Raw genomic sequence first — 22,753 nt, forward strand, 5'->3', positions numbered from 1 at the left:
TAATCAGTATACATATTGTTAGTTCCTGCCGACAGGCAGAAACTAACGCAATCGTTGAATACATTTTTGTTTTCAACCTCCTCCAATGAGCGCTCAGAATTTTTGGAGCTTCAATGCTTTTGGAAAACTTAAATATTTAAACTGGATTAATAATTAATATTAAATTATTTATATTTAATATGATTTGTCAATGCCGCTGAAACATTTGATTAAATGAAATAATAAAAAATAAGAAAATACATACGGGAAAAAACTTTAGACATATTGTAATAATTCAAATCTGTAAAAAATCTTTGTGCATTAAATGCCATTGAAGGAATTTGGCAGAGTTCATTTAATTTTTAACTTTCGAACAATCTGGAGTAGTCATGAGCATTCTCCAGTACATTCTCGATCTGTGCTTTGCATTGTGTTTGAGTAATGTATTTGAGTACATCTGCATCTGAGTGAACGCACATCCTTCATTTTCCTGGAAGGCAAAGAACAACAGCCAGAAATAGGGGTGAAAAAAACTGTTAGGTAAGATCTTTATTTTTGGACAGTGGCTTTTATTTATGTTTTGGACAAATTAGTGCTATTGAATTGTGTTTCAATGGTTAACCAGTTATAAATTCCCCATGTTTTCATTTTGGTCACTGGTTTCCCACCTTACTTTCTATAACAAATGTCTGTAAGCACGGTAAAAATGATTAAGCTACATTTATCTTTAACATTTTTATTGTGATATTGTGGTTTTTCACGGATTATTGAAACAACTAAGATTCAGAAGGTAGTACCTTCTGTAACCGCTATAGGGTACTTTGCTTCTGAGCCACAAGCCCTTCACAGGTCCAAGCTTCACTGTTGTAGATCGGCCTTCACACAAATGTCGGACTACAACCCCCAGTAACGTATAAGGAACAACACATTGCTTGTTTATCAAGAGCTAAAATAAAGGTTTTACAAATTTTGAAAAACAAAGAACCCACAAAATGACATTTTATCAGAAATAAAACATGAAAAAAGAAGGGTTTATAAAATTTGTTATTAAAATCCAAAAATATGTCTGATAACATGAAATTGATTTTAGTTGAGCCAAGAACCTGTCATAATCAACATTTGTTTTAAAAGATAAAAATAAAATTTGAATAGTTACTTTTTACTCTGAATTTGATAGGGCCCTGGAATTGCATTCAGTCTGGCTTTATTTTTTTGCCTGTGTTGGTTACTGGGTCGCATAATTACTAAGGGAGTGAGCCAAGGCAGGCGCTGAAGGAGAACCCCACTCACCGATTCCCATTTTGAGCACCATACTGAAAGGATTCCATGTATCATTACGCTTGTAAGCGACTTTTACAGCAGGGCCTGCGTCCCAGAAAGTACCCATATGCAACCACAATTCTTTGCTATCTCCTACAGCAATCCCAGAGATCAACAATTCATCTTTCTTCACCCAAATTCCCTGAAACTACTTTTCATTAAACAAAGAAAAGTTAAAACAGAGCACTTAAGTAAAAAATGTTAAAAGCTGACCCTCTTTCATGGAAGCGCTGGCCTGCGGCACGTTCCTTGCCATGGCGACAAGAAGTGCTATGCCGTGCTCTGTAGCCGCTACAGTGTTTGCAGTGGGAGCATTTACCACCAAACACCCGTACTCTGTTGCGGCATGGAGATCCACATTATCAATTCCCACGCCGGCTCTTCCAACGACCTTGAGGCGTCCTTGCAAAGATTCATCCATCCGCAACCTTCTCGAATCATCTACCCACCTGCAACCTTCTGGAATTGTCCATCCATCCATCCCCAAACCATTAAAAAATTATTACGGAAGAAAAAATTAATAGCATTATTATGACTAAAGTCATAATTTTAGGAAAAAAATAAACGTCAACTGCTCATTCTTCCATTTGGAAGCGCGAATCTAAGGTAGACCGTCTCTTCCTTGCAAAAAAAATACGCCATTAGTCCTCATCTCATTTCAAGCCTTGACAAGTAGACCTCGCATGTCGCTGGCATCTGCGTCTCTTTCCGTGGCTAGACACCTGTATCTGTAGAGTTACCACATATTAAACAGTGGCTGGCAGTTATCTTTTAAATACCAAATGGCAAAATTAGCTGTACCAGATGTTAGCTTCTAATAAATTATAATATTGTTAATTTGTGATTAGTAAAAAATTAAATTAGACCAAATTATACATTAATTATATTTTTAGTTATGAATTAATATTGTTCTAATAAAATTTTTATTAAATTTATCAAGTTTGGTTTTATTTGTAATTTTTAATATAAAGGTTTAAATCTTAAACTAACAATATGTAATTGCAAATTTGTTTTAAGACAAAACAATAATATATGTTGTATATTAGTTCTTTATTCTAAATTATTTTATTTATATTTTTAGTAATAAATTACTAATATGAATATTTTAAGGAATTGTTTTCATAAATAAATAATTTAATTTTAAAAAACAATAATTTTAAATTTATGTGCAAAATAGTATTTGTTTCACAAGTTAAATAGTCTTATGGAAATTTATTGCATTCTCAATTTTTTGTTCATTTACATGCCATTGCCATGCATACGACTTACTTGTAATTCTTACTTTGATAAATGTAATCTATATCACCTATTGATATGCTCCAAGTTGTTACTAAACTGTGTACCTATCTTTCATTCTGTTCGTTTTCTATTTGCATTCCATTGTTAGGCATAGAACATATTAATTGTTACATGGTTTCAGATTTTTTGTTTTAGTTTTAGTTTGATTTGTATATATAGTTTTTTTTAAAAATATGCTATTCAAACTGATTATTCCCAATTTATATTGTTGTTCCCAACCTCCTTATTAAGAACCACCTGTAACAGATTATGTCCACGTGCAACATAGACAAGGTAAGCAAACAAGTTAAATGGAAAATGTAAAGGCATCTACAAGGCATGTGGATTGTTAGTTGTGTCTGTTTATATGAATCTCTATTGAGGTTCTTTGCTCTTTTTTAAGGCTGGTGATTTTTTTTTTCATGTTATTTTACCCCATTTTTACTTGTTTTGAGCTGACTTCAGCTAAATTTAATGTGATTATAGGTGTTTGGTTAAGTTAATTTTTATTGTAGTTTTTTTGGATTCGAATATCCAATATAGTAATATACTACGGTTTACCCTTCCAATAAATTAAATTGCCTTGTTTTGCTACTGTCCTCACTGCCTCTCCAAAATAGGAGCTTTCAAACAGGGTATAGACATCCATAGAAGCAGAAAGCACTTTTGTAAGATGTTATAGTTACAATTGCCTTGGTGGACAGGTATACAAAATGTAGAAGGATAGACGAGGCATGTTAACTATTTGACAGAATGCCTTACAGAAATGCGGTCTCATGGAATGCCATGATCGCAGGGTATGTGCAAAATAGTTACAATTTAGGCATGCATATAAAAGGTAAATATATATACTACTGATTTAATCTACATTGCAATTTTCAAGAAATTGAGATGATAAATTGAATAAAAAATGATTTAACCTTCTAATTTATATAGTTAAAATTTCATGGTTATTGCTTGTTGAAGTAATCTTTTTATGCTATACTTTAATTTTCAAATTAAGAAGACACACTTACATTGATGAAAATTTGATTCTACACGGCACATGGATTTTTAGCTAGGTTTCTTTCTTTGGTCAATAAATTATTATTTTTTTTTATAGAATTTTGTTTAAACATAAATTCACATCTCAGTTCACTGAGTGGGTACAATTAAGTTTATGACATTGAATAAAATGGTTTTCTGTTTGAAGCTGAAAAAATCCCTTTCATATAATAATTGTTTAGAAGTAGTTTAATGAGTCAAATCAAATTTAATGTATATTATATAGTACTGAAATTATTATTATTTATTTTTTATATTTCCAGTTCAATAAATTTAAATTATTTTTATTCTTAACTATCATTATGTGATTGCAAAATTTGTTTTAAGACAACAATAATATATTTTCTATAATAGTTTTTTTTTATTTTAAATATTTTTATTTATAAATTTAATAACAGATTTATAATTTGAACATATTAAGCATTTGTTTTGAATAATTAAAAAATTATTTTTAGAAATCAATAATTTTAATAAGAAATCTTATTTTTGTATAAAATTCAATTCTTTTTAATGTTAATACTAATATATAAAAGTTTCACTTGTTCCAGGATTTCATATACAAATATTCCACATCAACTATCAATATTGAAGGTATGTCAAATACTTCCACAAAATAGTATTTCTTTTGCAAGTTAAATGGTTTTATGCAAATTTATTACATTCTCAAAATTTTGTTCATTTGCATGCCATTGTCATACATACAACACATTTTTCGTTTTCTATTTGCATTCCATTGTTAGTCATAGAACATTTTAATTGTTAAATAGTTTTACATAATAGTCTTCTTCCTAAAAGATAGAGGCAAATTGTCTATTATGATCTAGGATTTTAAGGAAATATTGTTTTCTCCAATTGTGTTATATAAAGAATATTGTCTCGATTGTATTTACAAGTACTTTTTTAGGTAACCATAAATCATTAAGAATATCTATATACACAGACATATCTTTCTAGAAATATATTTACATACTTTACCATACCATCAAAAATAAAGAAACTGTTCACCATTAGTCTACTTATAAGCATGTCGCCAAGTAAGTTTGCGCTCAGCTTTACGAGAATTTTCAAATTGTCCATGACAATCTATAATTTTTTTGCATTGCAGGTAACGAACTTTGTAGGTAACAAAATTGGTGAGTAGACAATAAATTTAAGTGCAGTATATAGTGTTCAGTACTTAGTGCCCAAAACTTGGAATTGAACAATTGCAATTAATTCTAACTTCACAATTTTAAAACAAAAACCTCTGTGCAAAAGGAAACTCAACAAAACTTAGGAGTCATAGAAATCAAAACATCTCAACATATGACAGGTGCTAATACTTGTGACATTGACAAAGTGTTAAAAGACAATGGCCTATGTCGAATTACAAATTTCAAATACAACAATGGCGATTGCTTATTCGATTCTCTAGAGTTCCTATTACAAAATCGATTCACCTCCATAGAATTGCGAAATGGTGTAATTGACCATTTCTTAAACTGCCTTGCAAGATGCGAAGCAGAAGCAATCAAGTCATACAACGATGAGATCAACCCTGAAAGTTTGTATGAAATGCACCATCTTCGAGATAGAAACACTTATCTACAACGCATGCGATTGTCCACAATGACAACCACAAACGAAAAAGAAACAGGACTATGGGGAGATATTTTTTGTATCCATTGGATATCAAACTGGCTCAATATACAAATATGTCTTTGGTCAAAAACAACGGGAAAAAAGTATTTGCATTTCAAAGAATTTTCAAACACAAAATGCTATTCTTTACTCTTCCATGACACAAATCCACTTTCAGGGCATTTTGAGCCACTATTAGAAATAGGAAATGAAAATACCAAATACACACAAAAGCTAACACTGCGCACATTAAAAAGAACACTTAGAGATAAGATTATGCCTTCGTGTTCTACAAAAAAACAATTGGAACAAGTCCTAGCCATTAGTAATCAGTCAACGCAACATATTGAACCTCAACAAAGCAAAATAGGTAATATGACAATAAGTACAAGAGCAAAATCAACCAACACAAACTCCTCAACAATCACACTTCATCAACTAAAAAAACAAATTAGAAGTGAAAAGCTTATAAATATTGAAGCTGCCAATGATTACAATATCCCCAAACCAATAGCAATCAACCCATCATTTCAACAAAAAACTAATAAGAGGACTAGTTCACTGTCACTAGTAAGAATTTTTAAAGACAGAATACAAGATACTCCTAAGTATACTTGTTCAATTTGCCTAATGTTACACTTTAAAAAACAAACTAGGGTATTTAAAGACAAAGAAAAAAACACTTATCAAACTCTATTGCAATTTGATCGTACTACAACAGGAAATACAATATGTCGAACTTGTAACAATGCATTACAACAACATGTGCTACCAAAATATTCAACACCACACAACATTCGTACTAATAAACCATTGCAACATGTACAACATCTATCCCAGCTAGAAGAACGATTGGTCTCACTGAGAATTGCATTTGCACAAATTTGGGAACTAGGCCATAGAAGACCACAACTAGGCTTGACCGGCTCGATAATTAATGTCCCAGCAAATATGGACATAATACAAACAGCACTACCACAATCTACTGACAGCACAACAACAATTGCAGTATCGCTAAAGAGGCGCCTGGAGTACAAAAACGCATTCCAGAAAGGAATGGTGCGCCCAAACCTTATAATGCAAGCTTTGTTTCAACTATCAAGCACACCACTTTACAAATTACAAAATGTGCAAATCAACAAAGATTGGCAAGCCATCGTACAACACAATTCAAATAACCAAGAAACAATACAAACAAATAATACTGATACTGACACAGATAGTGACATGGAACAAGAACAACCATCAGAAACTTTGATACATGGATTCACTGAATCTAGGTGCATACACCAAATGCAGGATAAAATACTAGAAATTGCTCCCGCACAAGACAATTGTCCAATAGGCATTTTCCAAGACAAATATGCTGAAGAAATGAACTTCCCAACACTTTTTTTTGGCAGCGCACGTGATGATGACATTACGAAAAGGTTTACATACCAAAAGATTGCACAATGGGAACTCTTAACCTCACATAGACAATTTGCATATCACACAACTAACCTGTTTTTCAAAACTGTCAAAGTCCTTATACAACAAGTCATCTCAACAATGTGGGTAAGAATACGGAAAGGACAACTTAAAGGCAAAAAGCTAATTGCAAAAGATGTCAAAGAAAAGCCAAACCTAGAAAGAATGCTAAAATCAAATATTGGTTACATTGACTTTAAAAGAATTAGAATTTCTCCAGATTACACACATCAGCTAAAAAAAAATGTCTTTGCAATGATCCGACAACTAGGGCCACCAACTTTTTTCCTCACATTCACTAGCGCGGAGCAAAATTGGGAACCCTTGATGACAACTCTTCAACAACTGCATGATTTACACTACTCAAAAGTAGATGAACAAAGAGACATTACTCAAATTGGAAACCATAAATTCCAACTTATTAAAAAAGATCCAGTGACATGTGCACGATACTATAGGCACAGAATAAATGCAATGAAAAAACTAATACTATCTGATAATAGTTTCTTTGGAGACATCAGTGACTACTTCTCAGTAACTGAATTTCAAAATCGAGGAAATGAACATGACCACTTCCTCATATGGACCAAAGATGCACCAATCTACGGGAAAGCCACAACTACAGATATAGTGCAGTTTGTTGATAAGTACATTACTTGTAGCACAGAACATTTAGACAATTCACTTGCAAATTTACATAAGCATCACCACACAAAGCAATGCAGAAGAAACAAAAAGACAAATTGTAGATACAATTTCCCATTTCCACCAATGCAAAACACAATGATACTTGAACCATTATTAGAAAAAAATGAAAAAATAATGTCAAATTCTACAAAAATATATTCCACATTGCAAATAGAAAATTATGATGCCTCTTGCACCGTGCAAGACTTCTTAGATGAAATCCAAATAACTGAGGATCAATACATCCTAGCACTAAGGTCAACAATCCAGAGGCCAACGTTACTACTACAAAGAAAGCCCTCACAAATATGGAACAATAGCTTTGCCAAACAAATGCCCTTGCTATGGAACGCAAATACAGATGCACAATTCATACTAAATGCATATGCAGCAGCAATGTATTGCAGTTCCTACATTGCAAAAGTTGACAAGTCAATGACACAAGCATTCAACAAAATACGTAAAGAGCATCAACATGAAAACATAGATGCAATACAAATGATAAAGAAACTTGGCAATGCACTACTAAACTTACAACAAATGTCATCACAACAAGCTGCCCACATTGTCCTCTCCCTCCCATTGAATAAAAGCTCACGCAAATGCATATTCATTGACACAAGACCTGATGATGAAAGGACATTTATACTAAAACCTCCAAAACAATTGAGAAAAGAACTAGATGACTCTGAAGATATTATTTGCAAATCTCTGATGCACTACTACATACAACGACCACCCACAATCACTGCTATTTGCCTTGCTGAATTTGTTGCTACCTATAACAAAGATGGCACCAAGATCAAGCAAAAAGCAAAACCAAACATAATAAGGTTTATCAATTACAACAAACATATTGACATAGAAAACTATTGTAGAGAGAAACTAGTGCTATATGTACCATTTACCCTCAATGAAACCACACTAAAAGATAATTTCCTATCATGGGAAAGTGCATACACACACCATGAGAAAACAATACTAAAAAACTGTGCAAAATTTACATTTACTATTAACCCTACATGGGGCGACCTTGACAAAGCCATCAATGAACTCGATACAGAAAATCCTAACGATGTTAACGATGTCCATGTACCAAACACATTCAATGAAGATGAGCTATACGACATAGGACCTGATATCAACAAAAAAAGCCTCAAAACTACAGATACAGTTGTCCATGGTGCATTTGAAATTGCAAAGCACACACAAATCATTGATAACAATGAATACCACAAATTAAGACAAATGCTAAACATAGAGCAACAAGCAATTGTCAAAGACATTGCCATTAAAAAGATGAAAAACATGCAAACGCCTTTGCATTTATTCCTCACTGGCGGAGCAGGAACTGGAAAGACATTCACAGCAAAAGCTATCTACCAAACACTTCTCCGCCTTTACAGTGCTTCCATTGACAATGATCCAGACAAACCAAAAGGACTACTCACTGCATATACAGGAAAAGCAGCATTCAATGTTGGTGGAACTACACTACATTCAACATTCCACATACCTTTCAACAAATCAAACTTTGTACCACTTAGCACTGACACTCTAGATACAATGTCAAAACACTTCAGCCAATTACGCATCCTGCTAATTGATGAAATATCTTTAGTTGGCTCAACATTCCTCCGTTACATAGACAAACGTTTACGTGACATAATGCAAACACCCACAACACCCTTTGGTGGGTTGGACACAATATTTTGTGGTGACCTCTACCAAGCACTACCAGTACTTGACTCCATTATATTTGAAAACAAGCCAACTGCTACAGATTTGTTGCCATATAATTTCTGGATCGACAATGTCAAGTGCTACCCACTAACAAAAACTATGCGACAAAAAGATGAAACTTTCATCTATATCTTAAACAAAATGCGTGTCGCTGCACAAACAAGTGATGACATTGACTATCTTAATCAACATTGCTTAAAGCAACCACCAGTTGACCCAACACTACCTCACCTCTTCTATAGAAAAGTTGATGTACACAACCACAATAATAAAATGCTAACAAAACTTCCAGGAGAAACAATTGTCCTCAATGCATTGGATGAGCAAGAAACCAATATAGACACAATTCGTTTGTATGACCACACAACTACTTTGCCTTCCGAAATTCACGTCAAACCAAATATACTAGTTGAAATATATGCTGGCAATTACAATACTCAAGATGGCCTTGTCAATGGATCTGATGGAATCTTCAAAATATATACAAAACACAATCACATTGACATCATTTGGATTGATTTCAATGACCCAACAGTAGGAATACAACAACGCAAAAAACTTGCACCCTATTACAATCCCACCATTCAAACAAACTGGACTCCAATACTCCGTATAACTAAAGCAATACAAAAACTAAATAAACAACCACACACTACAATAAGGAAACAATTTCCAATTCAAGTTTCATGTGCACGTACTATACATCGATCACAAGGCCTTACAATGGATGCTATGGCATTTGACCCCACTGGCATTAAACAACATGGCTTAACATACACAGCACTATCACGAACTAAAACACTTGATAAATTATACCTCATACACCCATTGACTCCAGCAAATTTTAAAGTTAAAAAAAAAGTGCACATAGAAATGTTGTGTCTACTTTCAACTGCACAATGGAATATTGACAACAAACTTATTTGTTCCAACAACATTGACCACCTGCAAATATGCACACTAAACACACGTACCTTACAGGCACACACACTCGACATACTCAATGACAACATCTTAATGTCTTTAGACATCTTGTGCCTACAAGAGACACACATACATCTAGCTCAAACAAATCCTCTAGCCAACCACTTTAATATGTATACAATGTATAATGTCCATGGAATCTCAACATTAACAAATACAAAGTATCCTATTTCCAAATCCAAAACACATCATTCCACTAATATCGAAGCAATTACACTAACAATAATATTATCAACTACACAACTAAACATTTGCAATATTTATGCAAAGCCAAATACTCCAATTACACAAATTACAACAATTATTGATGAAATACTAAACATCATAGACCTTAATACACTACTCTACATTGTTGGCGACCTCAATATTGACATGTCCACACAAACCAAATCCAAACAAGTGCTTGAGAAACATATGCAAAAGTACAATATACATTTACTCTTAAAAGAAACGCACACCATAAATAAGCCACTAATCGATCACATATGGTCAAACTCAACTACTAACATATGCACCATTAATAGGATGGAAGCATATTGGACTGACCACCTCGCAGCTATTCTAACAATTCACAATCCTTAAAATTCAATCAATCCGCCTCAAACAAGCAAAATTCAACAAATTTTTTCACAAAACTCACTTTCCCAATAGAGCACTCACAATTTACAACTTTTTTTTCCTTCCCAAAAATACGCAAATAACATAATCATTACTCAACACTCTACTATTTTTCTGCAGCATTACGAATGCAACAACATACAACAATAGCACCAAAGTCTGAGATAATGGACAAGAACACAAGCAAAAGGTAATATACATGCACTATCTAAACATTACACATTCTCTTTTTCCTTACTACTATAGTACTAATACTCTTCCTTCTTTGCACAGGTCCAAAATTAACAATGAAATTTCATTATCAATCGACGACCTAAATGCCAGAAAAGCTGGAAACAATTTTCAAGGAGATGTTCTTGTCATCTACAAAGCAACATTGGACAAAGTGAACAAGACTAGAGAAGTTCTTCGTGCATACCTCACAGATTTGAAGGGTGAAATGACAATAACCCTCACTGTCAGCAACAACTTACTACACAAATTTGAAGACAAAATCATCGTAGGCATGGGCCTCTCTATATCAGATTTTGACGTTGTTCCACGCACTGACTACGACAGAGGTGATTGTGACTGTGTTCTTCTCCTCAAGGACACAAGCACTCTCCAAGTAATTCCACGTATTTTACATGACTACAACTTCATCCCAAACACCACAATCAGGCACTTGCTAAATAACACAAGTGACTATCCTATTGGCACAATAGGCGCTTTGGTAGTTGCAGCAAAGAGATCTGGTGTACAATACACTTTGGAAATAAAAGATGCACACAATGATAACGCTCAGGTTCACAGCTCTCACACTTCTTTCCCTTATCTCTACTTTTTTTTCAAACCAACCTCCATCATTCTTTACTTTCCCTTTACACACCATGCTTATGTATTTTCTTTCCTATTTTGCAGCTATGGATGAATGCCAACTTCACACAACACTATTTAGAAATAGAGAACAAACTACAAAGTAATGAGCTTCCACAAATGTTGTTCAAAAACATTGTGAAAAGAACTGATCTCAAAAATGCATTCCGCACAGGCATTGCTACATTCATTTGTACACTCAAAGACAAAAGAACATTGCAAAAGCTAACAGCACTCATGGAATCAACCAACAAGGTAAGAAAAACCAAATTTTACACAGTTCGCATGCCTTTTGTATTGTTCCACAGTTTGCACATGTTTGCCAACAAACCATCGTCTTGGCAGCTATATAATTGTTTCCTTCTTATGGTTGCAGGTCACAGGCAAATTAACTATTACAAATGCATTCTCCAACCCCTTCATTGCTTCTTGCACTGCCTGCAAATACAAGTTTGACACATTCGGCATGCTCCATGGCAACACTGCCTACTGTCCAAAGTGCCAAAAGGACATCAAACATGAATATTCCTTGCACCTTAAGTCAACTCTCACAACAACTCCTGACCAGAAAATCAATTGCATCATAGAGAACACTATAGCAGTCCAGCTAATGCCCACTCTACAAGACTTATCACCTCAAGATTACATAAATGACAAATCAAAAGTGATCGAAGTTCTCCGTGACTTCTCTGCCCAAGGAGAGTTCACTCTCAACCAAACAAATACAATCATCCACACTTCTGCCACCACACACTAATCCAGAAACATACAACACAGGTAAGCAGTTGCTCCTCCTTACAACACCTTCATCAAATAACACATTCCTCTCCTCTTATTCTCAGATTTACCATCTTACACTTCTCTCTCATATTATTAAATATTGTCTACCCACTTTGCAGGTCTTCGACTCTTTGCTACAATCTCAATACGAACACAGCAAATGCCAGCAGCTACAACTTTTATAGCATGAATTTTGACTCCACAAATTAAGAACATTCACGTCTTCTTATTTCACTGGAACTAAAAATTTTCAGCAAATTCTATGATTACCTATAATTAAGTCTGCTATTGTATCTTTCAAATCATGTGACAGAAAGCAGTCCTGTATGTTTGTATATTTTAAAAAGTACAGCATGTATGTTTACATATTTTAAAAACTACAGCTATGTAGCCTACTACTTCGAATTAGAACAAAGTGGAGTAATTTTGGATTTCACTGAGCCTTTGCCTTATAATGGAAGATCACTAACATGAATAGTCAGCCTCAGTTGTCTTAAAAATAAGTTCTTCTCATTTGCTCTGCATTTCTGTAACATTATTTGAATTTACATATCATGTACTCATATGGCTATTTCAACCTTTTTCACTATTTGTTTTACTTTTTATCTCTATATTATGATGTAGTGATGATTTTAGTTATTTTGTTATCTTCTTGTTTCCAAAATTTCCATATATTGATAATAAAGTTAAAGTCATAAATTACGCTATAAGTTCAACAATTCTAGTGTGCTGATTTCTTTCACTCTGTTCACATTTTAGGCATGGTATCTATGGACTGGTATCATACGATTAGTCTCATAAGATCAACACTGAATGAGAACTGTAATACATTAATATCCATGCGGTAAGCTGACAAAATATAAAGAGATTACATTAGAGATATTAAACCCATGTTTAAACTCAATTATTCAAGTGTCAGGTTAGATTCATATTTATATCGAATAGCCGTTAATTTTTAATTTTTTGCTTGTACACTTTATAAGTATGCCTGCTTGAATTGTGATTTGAACTTGAGTTGCTCTTCTTATGATTAGGCATTTTAAGCCATTCGACTACAACTCTTTGGACCTATTTTTATTTCGAATCTTTGAAGATACTTAGTTAAAATGTGTCTGTAGTTCAGTTCAGTTTAGATTTATTTCATACACCTATTCGTTTTTTTTTATTAAAGTATAACTTTTTATTTTTTGAGATAATAAAGGAATGCGTTCTCTGGATTGCTGGGTCTGGGTTCGATTTTATTCCAGCACCAGTTTCTATATTTTTCTTTAAAAAATATTATTTGGATTACTTAAAAACACACTTCTTGGGACACTTAATGACTCTGTATTCTTTAATTTGTGACACTTAATGACTCTTTGTGCTTTTGTGGCATACCGAATGAACACATCCCTTCTTTGGGTAACCAGGTTTAGGTCTGTTTTATTATTGCAATTTTTTTCTGCTATATCCAACTAAATCTCCAAATGGCGGTAACAGATTCTACAATACAACTGATTAAGGTGTCCACATGCATTGAAGTTTTAGCCCTATGAGAAGTCTATGATCACTGTGAAAACAGTCTACTAATACTTTGTACGCTGTTCTATTTTTCACAAAACCAGTAATTTGCCTTACAGTTTTGCATTTAATATATATACCATGTTTCTAATCACAGGTTGAGCACCTGTACTGTATGATTCGAAGGCGCCCTGGTATCAATTAATCATCATTTATTTCATTCCACTCCATTGCCTTAATCTCTTCTTGTGTATTTTTTTCGGTTTACTTGAATCTGATTTAGCAGCTATTATAAATGCCCAGTTCAGAAAATCAATGCCTGAAGTCCCTCCTGGCTACGACCCAGTAGCACATACCAAACACAAAACAAAGTCTCCTAAGAGGAATGAGCGAAAGAAGGAGAAGAAGCATCAGGTACAATCTTATTTGTATCCGCTTGTTTTATTTTAGGAAAAGTTGAACTAGGGCACATAAGCCAAGCACCATCTAGTTCGATGCAACAGGCTACGTCTGATTTGCATTGCATGATCTTTGCCCCATCTTTATATTAATGGAAAAATTGCGTTTATCGACTTAATTTGAATTGCAACATCTGGACTTCGAGCTCTACCCCCTCAATTGCCTTGTGCAGGAGTACAGCAGATTCCTGCTACAATGCGGATGCATCCTATATGAAACAGATAGGGGGGCCATTTAATGGGGATCCACTCAAGTAAATACATATTTTCTGTCATTATGTATAACCACAATCAAATTACACATACTTGGCATAGTGAAAGACTTGCCTATCGATCCCATGGAAAAGGGTCATATATACAATTTAGTCTTGCTCAAGAGATATATCCTTGTGACTGCTACAGATAAATTTAAGCACTGTTCTCGATTGATACTTGTATGACTTCTCCTCTTTCTTAGTATTATACAATTGCACAAAAGAAAAAGAGTCTTTTACAAGAACAAAAATGCCTAAATTAATAAATTTACTATTGCAAATATTCATGCTACCATTCTTAATCTGTTCTTCTCAGTGATATGAAATATTTGTTTTTTATATTTCTTTTCAAAAAAGGTCTCTGATTTATAAATAACGATACACATCAATTTGATACAATGTTATTACAGAACATAATAATATTTCAAAATGTTTATATGAAATATACGAGTTAATATTGCTTGATATTAACTTTTTTTAATTTCTTATTAAAAAGCACCATTTTCATTATACCTCCTTCAATAAACAAGATACTCAATTTTAGTTAATATAAATATACTATCATTATATATCATATATAATTACTTTACAACAAAAATTAAATCCACTTTCTAACTAACTCAAACAGATTTTAATCAAAACATAAGATCACCATACAACTTTTACTTTTCTCCCCTCCCATCTACATTTCAATCATACAGACACCTAACTTTTGTTGTTCTTTACCATTATATCTAGCATATACATTAACACTCCCCAGTACCATCCATACATTTTCTATTCTCCTCTCGGCAGGAACATGACGCTTTGCGTCTCTTGTTTTTATTGTTTCTCGTGTTCTTTTCCTTTTTTATTTGATAACACTTCAAAGAGGTTTTCACTAGGGGATACATGTTTTCCAATTCTTTGTTTTTAAATTTTTATTTTTTTTTGAATTTTTAGGACTAAGGGACTTGACTTGTTCTCCGCTAGTTTTTATATTTAATTCAATATTGAAACCTTGTTTATGGTCATTTATTGGAAAATCATTATAGAGTCCCATGAACTCAAATATAGCTTCGGTGTTTTGAAATATGTCAAAGGACATAGGATCTTGTTAGTTGCAAGACATCTAGATCTAGATAAGTGGAAGATCAATGGAAGGTGCAATAGCTAGTGTAAGAGTACAAATATTAAGGGTGGAAAAATCTATGGAGTTTTCAAGGTGTTGTTCTTTTTGATAAACTCATTAATGAATGGAGTTACTAACACAATATTAGATTTCCTATTAGTATCATAAGATTCTTCCATTAGAGGCATATATTGTAAACCAAATCTATGATAATTAGCCTTGATAGTGACTTATTCAAGAGGACCTTGTTCATGAAATCCTAATATTCATCCTTTGTAATCCATATTCTTACACATTCTGAGTGGTGTAGTCTATGTCTTTGTTGGCAATATGTGTTGTCATTGATGTCAGCTTGATGTCTGACAATATATGTTGTCATTAGGAACATGAATAAAATATGTGTTGTTGGGTGTTTTCATTGTTGATGAGTCATATTTGAGAGCAATTGTGCAACTAACATAGTCCATGTCTTAGGGTCAATAAGTAGGATAGTCCAAGGTTCAACAGATGTATACATGGCATATGATCTGTCTTGATGATTGGTAAGTATAGAGTATATGTCTAGATGATTGGTAAGTACATGACAACACTTTGTTCCATATGATTTGTAATGTTTATGCAATTATAATGGTTGGTGACTACATGTTTTGAAGTCAGTTGACCGACACTGATTTGGTTTCATATTTGGTTGAATGAGGAAATCTATCTAAGTATTGAACATAGTATTTTCACGAGCATATAAGTCGTTAATTTGGTTCACACTTTTTCCCATTGCATATTCTAGTTGTGTGGTTTAGGGATTATACTTGGAAGTGTTTCAGGAGCCTACTTCCAATATTTCAAGTTATAGTCACTTCTGCAACAAGATTTATAAGTGTTTGTTCTCTGAATCACAGTTTGATAGTGTATTGTGTCTTTGTTGAATCACTAGAATGCTTCACATTCTTCAGTGATGATTGGTATGCTTGTGTGGTTTTGGGAATATGTTCAAGATGGTACAAGGGTTCAATGATATGAGTTTCAAGTGAATTGGTGCTCCACAATACAATATTATTTATGATGAAGTGTGTTGGTCTTTTTGGTTTGTCCTATTTTTGGTATTTCAAAAGGTTTACTCTTTTGTGCCAGAACTTGATGATTGATTTGATGTTAGTAGAGAGGTTGTAGATGATCTGCATAACTTCTATTTTGGTCCACATGATGATTTTGGTTTCTCCTCGGTGGATTGGAGGCAAACATTCAACATTTTTGACAAGCAGTATTGATATTTGAGCCAACGAGATGAGATCCTTCACATGTGTTTAAACTTGAACTATTCTATTGCTTTGGAGGATGCGTTAAGATGTGTTTTGGCTTTACCTATGCCTTGGGTTGTTCCACAACCTAATTTTGTGGTTACTACATATGTTTGAAGCTGGTCTATTATGGGTCATATGTTTCATTTGATAAGTCCTATTGCTGTTGACCTAATTGATGTTTTGGGATGTTGGGGGATATATAAGAAATGATAGATCAGTTGCAATAATAATAAAGAAGACACAAAAATGTTGTAATGTGATGTGTGAAATATTACAATGTTGTTTCAGTTGAGTATGATGTATGCTAAATCCATATAACAAAGTGTCTGTGCTACAAATGGAGGGTTGCAACTTCAGCATAAGTCAGATGCTTCTTCTATAGTAGTTCAATTTATATTCTTCATTTTCATATTCATGTATCTTGCTACAAGATAATGCATTTTATTAGTAAGTTCCTTTGTATCTTACCCTAAGGCAGTCTGCCTTAGCCTACAAGTCCATTCAAGGATAAATGAGCTTCCTTGGATAATGAGTTCTAAAACAAATATTGTATTAACAAGTTTCATATAGTGTGAGTTGATCCTCATCATAGTTTTTCCCTCCTTAGTTTTTCAAAGTTAAAATCATTGGTGTTCTTGTGTGGTGTATGTTCTCTTTTTGTTCTTTACTTCTACAAATTTGATTTAATGGTTAAGTTTTAGTTAATGTTGATACACACACACCCACTCTTCCCCCTCCCTCTTAGCATCTAGGTGTGTTCAATAGTCTCTTGAACAAATCATGGTGCAAATTCCTCATCTCTATGTAACCATGCAACTATGTCACTATCTATGATTTCATCCTCAAGAAACCACAGTCTATAAATTTTATCATGCCATACAAGAGGAATTTGGGTTCTATCTTTTGTTTATTCTTTTGTGGTTTAATGTAATACTTTGAAGACATAGATGACCGACTAACATGGAAGGCATTCTATATCTCATACTCTCCACAACCTTTATCTATAATCTTGACCTTGACTAGGGAATCTAGTTTAGTATATGTTGTTGATGCTAAAGAAATAGGATACACATATGGGAGGATCACAATTATGGCAAAGGAATATAAAAATTTGCACTAGGACAATTATGTGACTTTGTATAAGGATTTTCCAATAATTTGCTTAATTGGAATGGGTTAGGATCTGTAAGAATTGTGACTGCTACATCATTATGTCAAAACTTGAGACATTGATGGTTGGCATAGAGGATTTCTTGCATGACATGGATTTATGGGTGACTAAGAAGGATATTATATGGAATCTCAAGTTCAAGGACATGCATCATGGTGTATTGTATAACTTGACCAACTTGTAGGTAAATCCAAATTATGCCTTCAGTTTCTCTTTTTTATTCATCATATGTTGTAATGTTCATCTTGTTTTTGACTTCTATGTATCATTTTAATATCACAATTGTTTTACAAGCTTGTAGGTACATAGATTTATTGACAATTGTCACTAAATGAAATGCTATGTTATGGGATGACTCTAAAGACGACATGTCATTAGGAGTGAAATCAATATGGTATGATGAAGATAAGTGTCCTACTAGGGCTTGAAATTGGTCAAGATTTATAATACTAGGAACTCATGACTCTCTCAAAGCTTGATCCAATATGTCCCTAAAAATAGGGAATGATCTAAGGAGATTCAATATAGAAATTTGTGCTAGTCTTTTCTAGATGCTCAAGGAAATAATACTGGTAGCTTTTTAGGAGGATGAGTGTGTCCCTCAAATGGTAACTTGACCACACATAGTGGTGACAATGCAAGTAGGACCTTTATTGGTGATAGTGTTGACCCATGGATTGATTTCTTTGATATGAGAAACAAATGAGTCATACAAAGATGGTGTAATATGAACATGGATTGTTTGGTTTCCATGGTTTTGACCTTTATTATACACCAAGGGTCAATTTTTGTTATTAGAGAATGTGTCTTAATAGATACCTATTTTATCAATAGGTGAGGAGGTTGACTGACCTTCAACTACAAGTTCACCATGATCAATACGATATTTGCCATAGATTTTTAGTTGCATGCACTTTAGAAGGGTATGACCTTTTACCATATTGTACTTATAGTATTCGTTATCTCTATACCATGTCAATTTTGGTTTTCTTTCATCAAATGGTGGAGTTTGTGGATATCGAATCAAATTTTCTTTGATGATTTTTTCAAACACATTTTCTATCAATTCATCTAAAGGAGTATGTGTATCTCTTTGAGTTGTAGGGGGTCTTGATGCTCCTTGGTGTATGGTAATCTGATTTTTTGTCGGCTATTTTGTAGTTGTTAATTGAAGTAGTGGATATTGAAATGTTTATTTCCTAATGAAGACAAAAGAGATGGAGATAGAAGTTATAAGTGAATTAATTAGCTAACACTAATTAAATAATAAGATATTTTTTAATTAAGTGGATAAATTGTGTTAATTAAAAAATAGAAGTGATTATTAATGATAAATGAATAATTAATATGAATTAGAGGTCAAATATTAGATGAATAAGTAAGGGAATATTTTCAATGTCTACAATATTTACCAGTATCTTCATTTGAAATCTACAACTTATCCATGTACCATGCAACATCATGTTATTGCAATATAATCTCTCAAGTTTTTGCTGGCAACTTAGAAAGTTTTTAAAACTTTGGTGGAGATTGATGAAGACTTTCAAGAAACCAAGATTTACTTATCATTGACATTTAATGATGACTTTGCAACTTGCATCAACAACTTAAGGGGGGTTATTAAGTTGTGAAACATTTTGATTCCCCTTTGTCATTGACAACTTGGGAGGTGTTCACAACTTGAAACTGTCAACTTTTTGAAACATTTACTTGCCTTTTAATCCCCTTTTCAGCACTTTGAGAACAATAGTTAACTTTTATGCAACCATCAATAAGTTGTTTTAGGTTGTAAATGTATTCATAATTATTTCCCATCGATGTTTTAATCATAAATTACAACTTTCAAGTTCCTAACTAATGGTTAGGAAAGATTAGTTACATATTGTTGCCACCATTTGTATTTTAAAACAACGATGTTTTTTTGTGTTCCCATCAATGAGTAATCAAACTTCAAGATCTCTTTAAAATCAGTGCCAAAAAGACTTCATCAACCCTTTACACCACTTCATAGCATGCCCTTTACACCACTTCACAACTTCTTTGATTATTGATAGTTACGATTCAAACAATTACAGTGCATTCAAACTATTTCATAGTTGAACATGATTTTTAAAACATGTACCCTTAAGAATGTTATTATCTAGTAGCTTGAATTTATCAAAGTTTAAGAAGCCATTAATAACTTTACAAAATCACAATTTGTGATTTTAAGAACCTTTCATTGGTGCATTAGAAATGTTCATAATTTTTTACACATTAAATTTATGCTTTTTAAAAGCAATTATCCACACATATCATTTCCTTTATCAATGTTTATCAATGTTCTAACCATGCATTACAATGTTGCAAATTTTAAAGTTGAGATTTTGTGCTTTCTAAAGTTATCTATTTTCAAAAATCCTTCATTAACATTTCAATCACATGCAATATGGAATGTTTATATGTGCATTTCAGAACAAAGATAATATATCTCCTTCAAATGTATTACTTTGTTAAGAGCACATGACACTAGCCACCATTCATATATCATGTAACCATTGCTTCAAATGTATTACTTTGTTGGGAGCATAGAACACCAACCACCATTCACATATCATGTAGCCATTGCTTCCCATAAAATGATAACTCATGTAACCAAAACAATTGTAATCACGCCATTTGAGAAAATTCTTCAATCTTTAATGTTTCATATCACCTTTATTTTTCACCAAAGAAAATAGTGTACGTGAATCTTATGCCCTTTGAAGAGACATAAGCTTACCTACTTACCACTCATTAGCAAGAGGTAGTATCACTAACATTTTGATTTTGCCAACATAATTACACACAATTTTGGACTCTCACAATTTTGGACTCTTGATATGAGTTTTGAAAAATTGAAAAGTGCTTGATGTTACTTTTGGAAACCTTATAAATTTACCCAACAAATATGCCAACCTAACAAATGAAGTTTGATATATAAAATTTGCCTGGATTAGTATTTTACGATGAGATCGTGTCATATTGTCTGTATGACATCATAAACCTCCTTTGTGGACCATTTCGCTTCATCCTTTATAATACTCCTAATTTAATCATTTCTACAAATCAGATGGTGAAAACTTGAAATTTTAACTTCTTGCAACCTAAAAGGTGTTTTGATTAAAAAACTCGCCACATTAGATGAAATGCTATCAATAGTATCTCCATAAAAGGATTTTGTGCCATCTCTTATGGGTTTTGAGATTTAATTGTTACCACAATACTTGTCAATTTACATGACTACTCTGGAGTCTAAACTAGAGCGACAAGCAACTTTCTTTTAGGCCGGTGTTAGATATTCCAAATTCAATGCAAGTAGCTTGTATAAATCAATTGAATACTAATACTTAAAACAATTATGACTAACTACGCAAAAAATGTTGGCAATTAACACTCATCCGGTGAATTCTAATGCATCGATAATGGATTAGGGTTGTCATTGATGGCAACTCTCCTTGGAAATCCTATCTGGTAGTCGTGGATTTTGATATCCGGAAGAGGAAGTGATCCAGTAATCTATCTCTAGTATTTCAGGATAAGCAGAGCATTTTTGGTCCAAAATCTTTGAGGTGAATGCGATGGTTAGATTCAAGCATGGGATGATAGAGCCAGCATGTAGAAATCATTTTGTCATTATTTGGTTGATCCGCATATGTTTTGGTGATCCGGTCTGAGCCGACACCTGGTTACACACTCCATTGCATATTATGCTTGGTCGACTTAATGAATTTTTATTTTGTGGTTGCGGATATATATAATTGATGTAGAAGATCTTTTTGGTGGTGATATGAGTGAGTTGTGATTGAGAACCCTTTTTGGCGTAGTTTCACGTGCGCATTCTTGATCTGGTAGCTAACTGAAAAGCAAAACAAAGAAGAGTTGCAAAGGTGTTATAGTCAAACTTCTTGCACTTAACCGGAATGCATCCAAGCATTGTTTGATGCTATTTTGGATTTCAAAAATTGTAGTTATCATTGTAATTGTTTGTAAGTCAATGAGACTTCCATACTGTAATTGAACCTTTGGTTCTAGGCAGTGTGCCTGAATGCAAGTGCATTCCCCTTGTGTAATATTTATATACTCCTAATCACAGTATATGAATATTGTGGGTTCCAATCCCACCATGGTTTTTTCCTTTCCGGGTTTCCACGTAAAAATCCTAGTGTTATGGTTTTGTGGTTTATTATCTTGTGTTTCTGCATTTTACTTTCCTGCATTTGCTTCTGGTGGTTTGAGAATAAGTCTGAAAGTTTATTTACCGGTAGAACACTGATTCACCCCCCTCCCCCCCCTCCTCTCAGTGTTCCTTGATTCCAATAAAAAACACATAATGTAGATGACTTGCAATGATGATTGTCAAATGACAATTTTGATTGGACAAACAACCTTGTTATTTTGAAGCACTTGAGTATTTACGATTAGGAATGACCCAATCACAGATTTTGACACGAATTTTTTAAATTTTGACATATTAAAAAACAAGGGAACAACTCTAAATAAAAAACACCAAAGCTTCCCCATCACTAGGGAGAGAGGGCCTAGTAGTTGAGCACTCTAACTTC

At 33.4% G+C, this 22,753-nt stretch overlaps 2 protein-coding genes across 5 annotated transcripts; one reads left to right on the forward strand and one right to left on the reverse strand.

Moving 5' to 3' along the window:
* Positions 1 to 270: 270 nt before the first annotated feature.
* LOC131062438 (D-3-phosphoglycerate dehydrogenase 3, chloroplastic-like) lies at positions 271 to 1,909 on the reverse strand. 4 transcript variants are annotated; one of them, XR_009359442.1, is made up of 3 exons: positions 1,136 to 1,708; positions 777 to 873; positions 271 to 469 (listed from the first exon to the last, which is right to left on the reverse strand). XR_009359442.1 is itself a non-coding variant. In XM_059214088.1 (2 exons), exons 1-2 carry the CDS (start codon positions 1,778 to 1,780, stop codon positions 462 to 464), a joined length of 276 nt encoding a protein of 91 aa, XP_059070071.1. In that variant the 5' UTR covers positions 1,781 to 1,909; the 3' UTR covers positions 271 to 461. The 4 variants fall into 4 exon arrangements, 2 of the variants coding, with proteins under 2 accessions (XP_059070071.1, XP_059070070.1); XR_009359443.1 differs by having other exon boundaries at positions 777 to 925; XM_059214088.1 differs by lacking the exon at positions 777 to 873 and having other exon boundaries at positions 1,513 to 1,909.
* Positions 1,910 to 6,192: 4,283 nt separating this feature from the next.
* On the forward strand, positions 6,193 to 12,568 carry LOC131860407 (uncharacterized). The gene is made up of 6 exons (XM_059214818.1): positions 6,193 to 9,751; positions 10,864 to 10,933; positions 11,017 to 11,527; positions 11,644 to 11,853; positions 11,975 to 12,062; positions 12,498 to 12,568. The coding sequence occupies exons 1-6, from the start codon at positions 6,193 to 6,195 to the stop codon at positions 12,566 to 12,568; spliced, it is 4,509 nt and encodes a 1,502-aa protein (XP_059070801.1).
* The last annotated feature ends 10,185 nt before the right edge of the window (positions 12,569 to 22,753 follow it).

This window comes from Cryptomeria japonica, chromosome 11 (assembly GCF_030272615.1).
Source record: "Cryptomeria japonica chromosome 11, Sugi_1.0, whole genome shotgun sequence".
NCBI lineage: Eukaryota > Viridiplantae > Streptophyta > Pinopsida > Cupressales > Cupressaceae > Cryptomeria > Cryptomeria japonica.

Bases quoted from the DNA above. Each gene is read 5' to 3' on its own strand.
- LOC131062438 (XM_059214087.1), bottom strand. From the start codon at position 1,780: ATGGATGGATGGACAATTCCAGAAGGTTGCAGGTGGGTAGATGATTCG. The intron at 1,393-1,512 runs GTCAGCTTTTAA...GGATTGCTGTAG, and splicing joins CAGCGCTTCCATGAAAGAGG to GAGATAGCAAAGAATTGTGG.
- LOC131860407 (XM_059214818.1), top strand. From the start codon at position 6,193: ATGGACATAATACAAACAGCACTACCACAATCTACTGACAGCACAACA. The intron at 11,528-11,643 runs GTTCACAGCTCT...CCTATTTTGCAG, and splicing joins CACACAATGATAACGCTCAG to CTATGGATGAATGCCAACTT. The intron at 12,063-12,497 runs GCATGCTCCATG...CCCACTTTGCAG, and splicing joins ATACAAGTTTGACACATTCG to GTCTTCGACTCTTTGCTACA.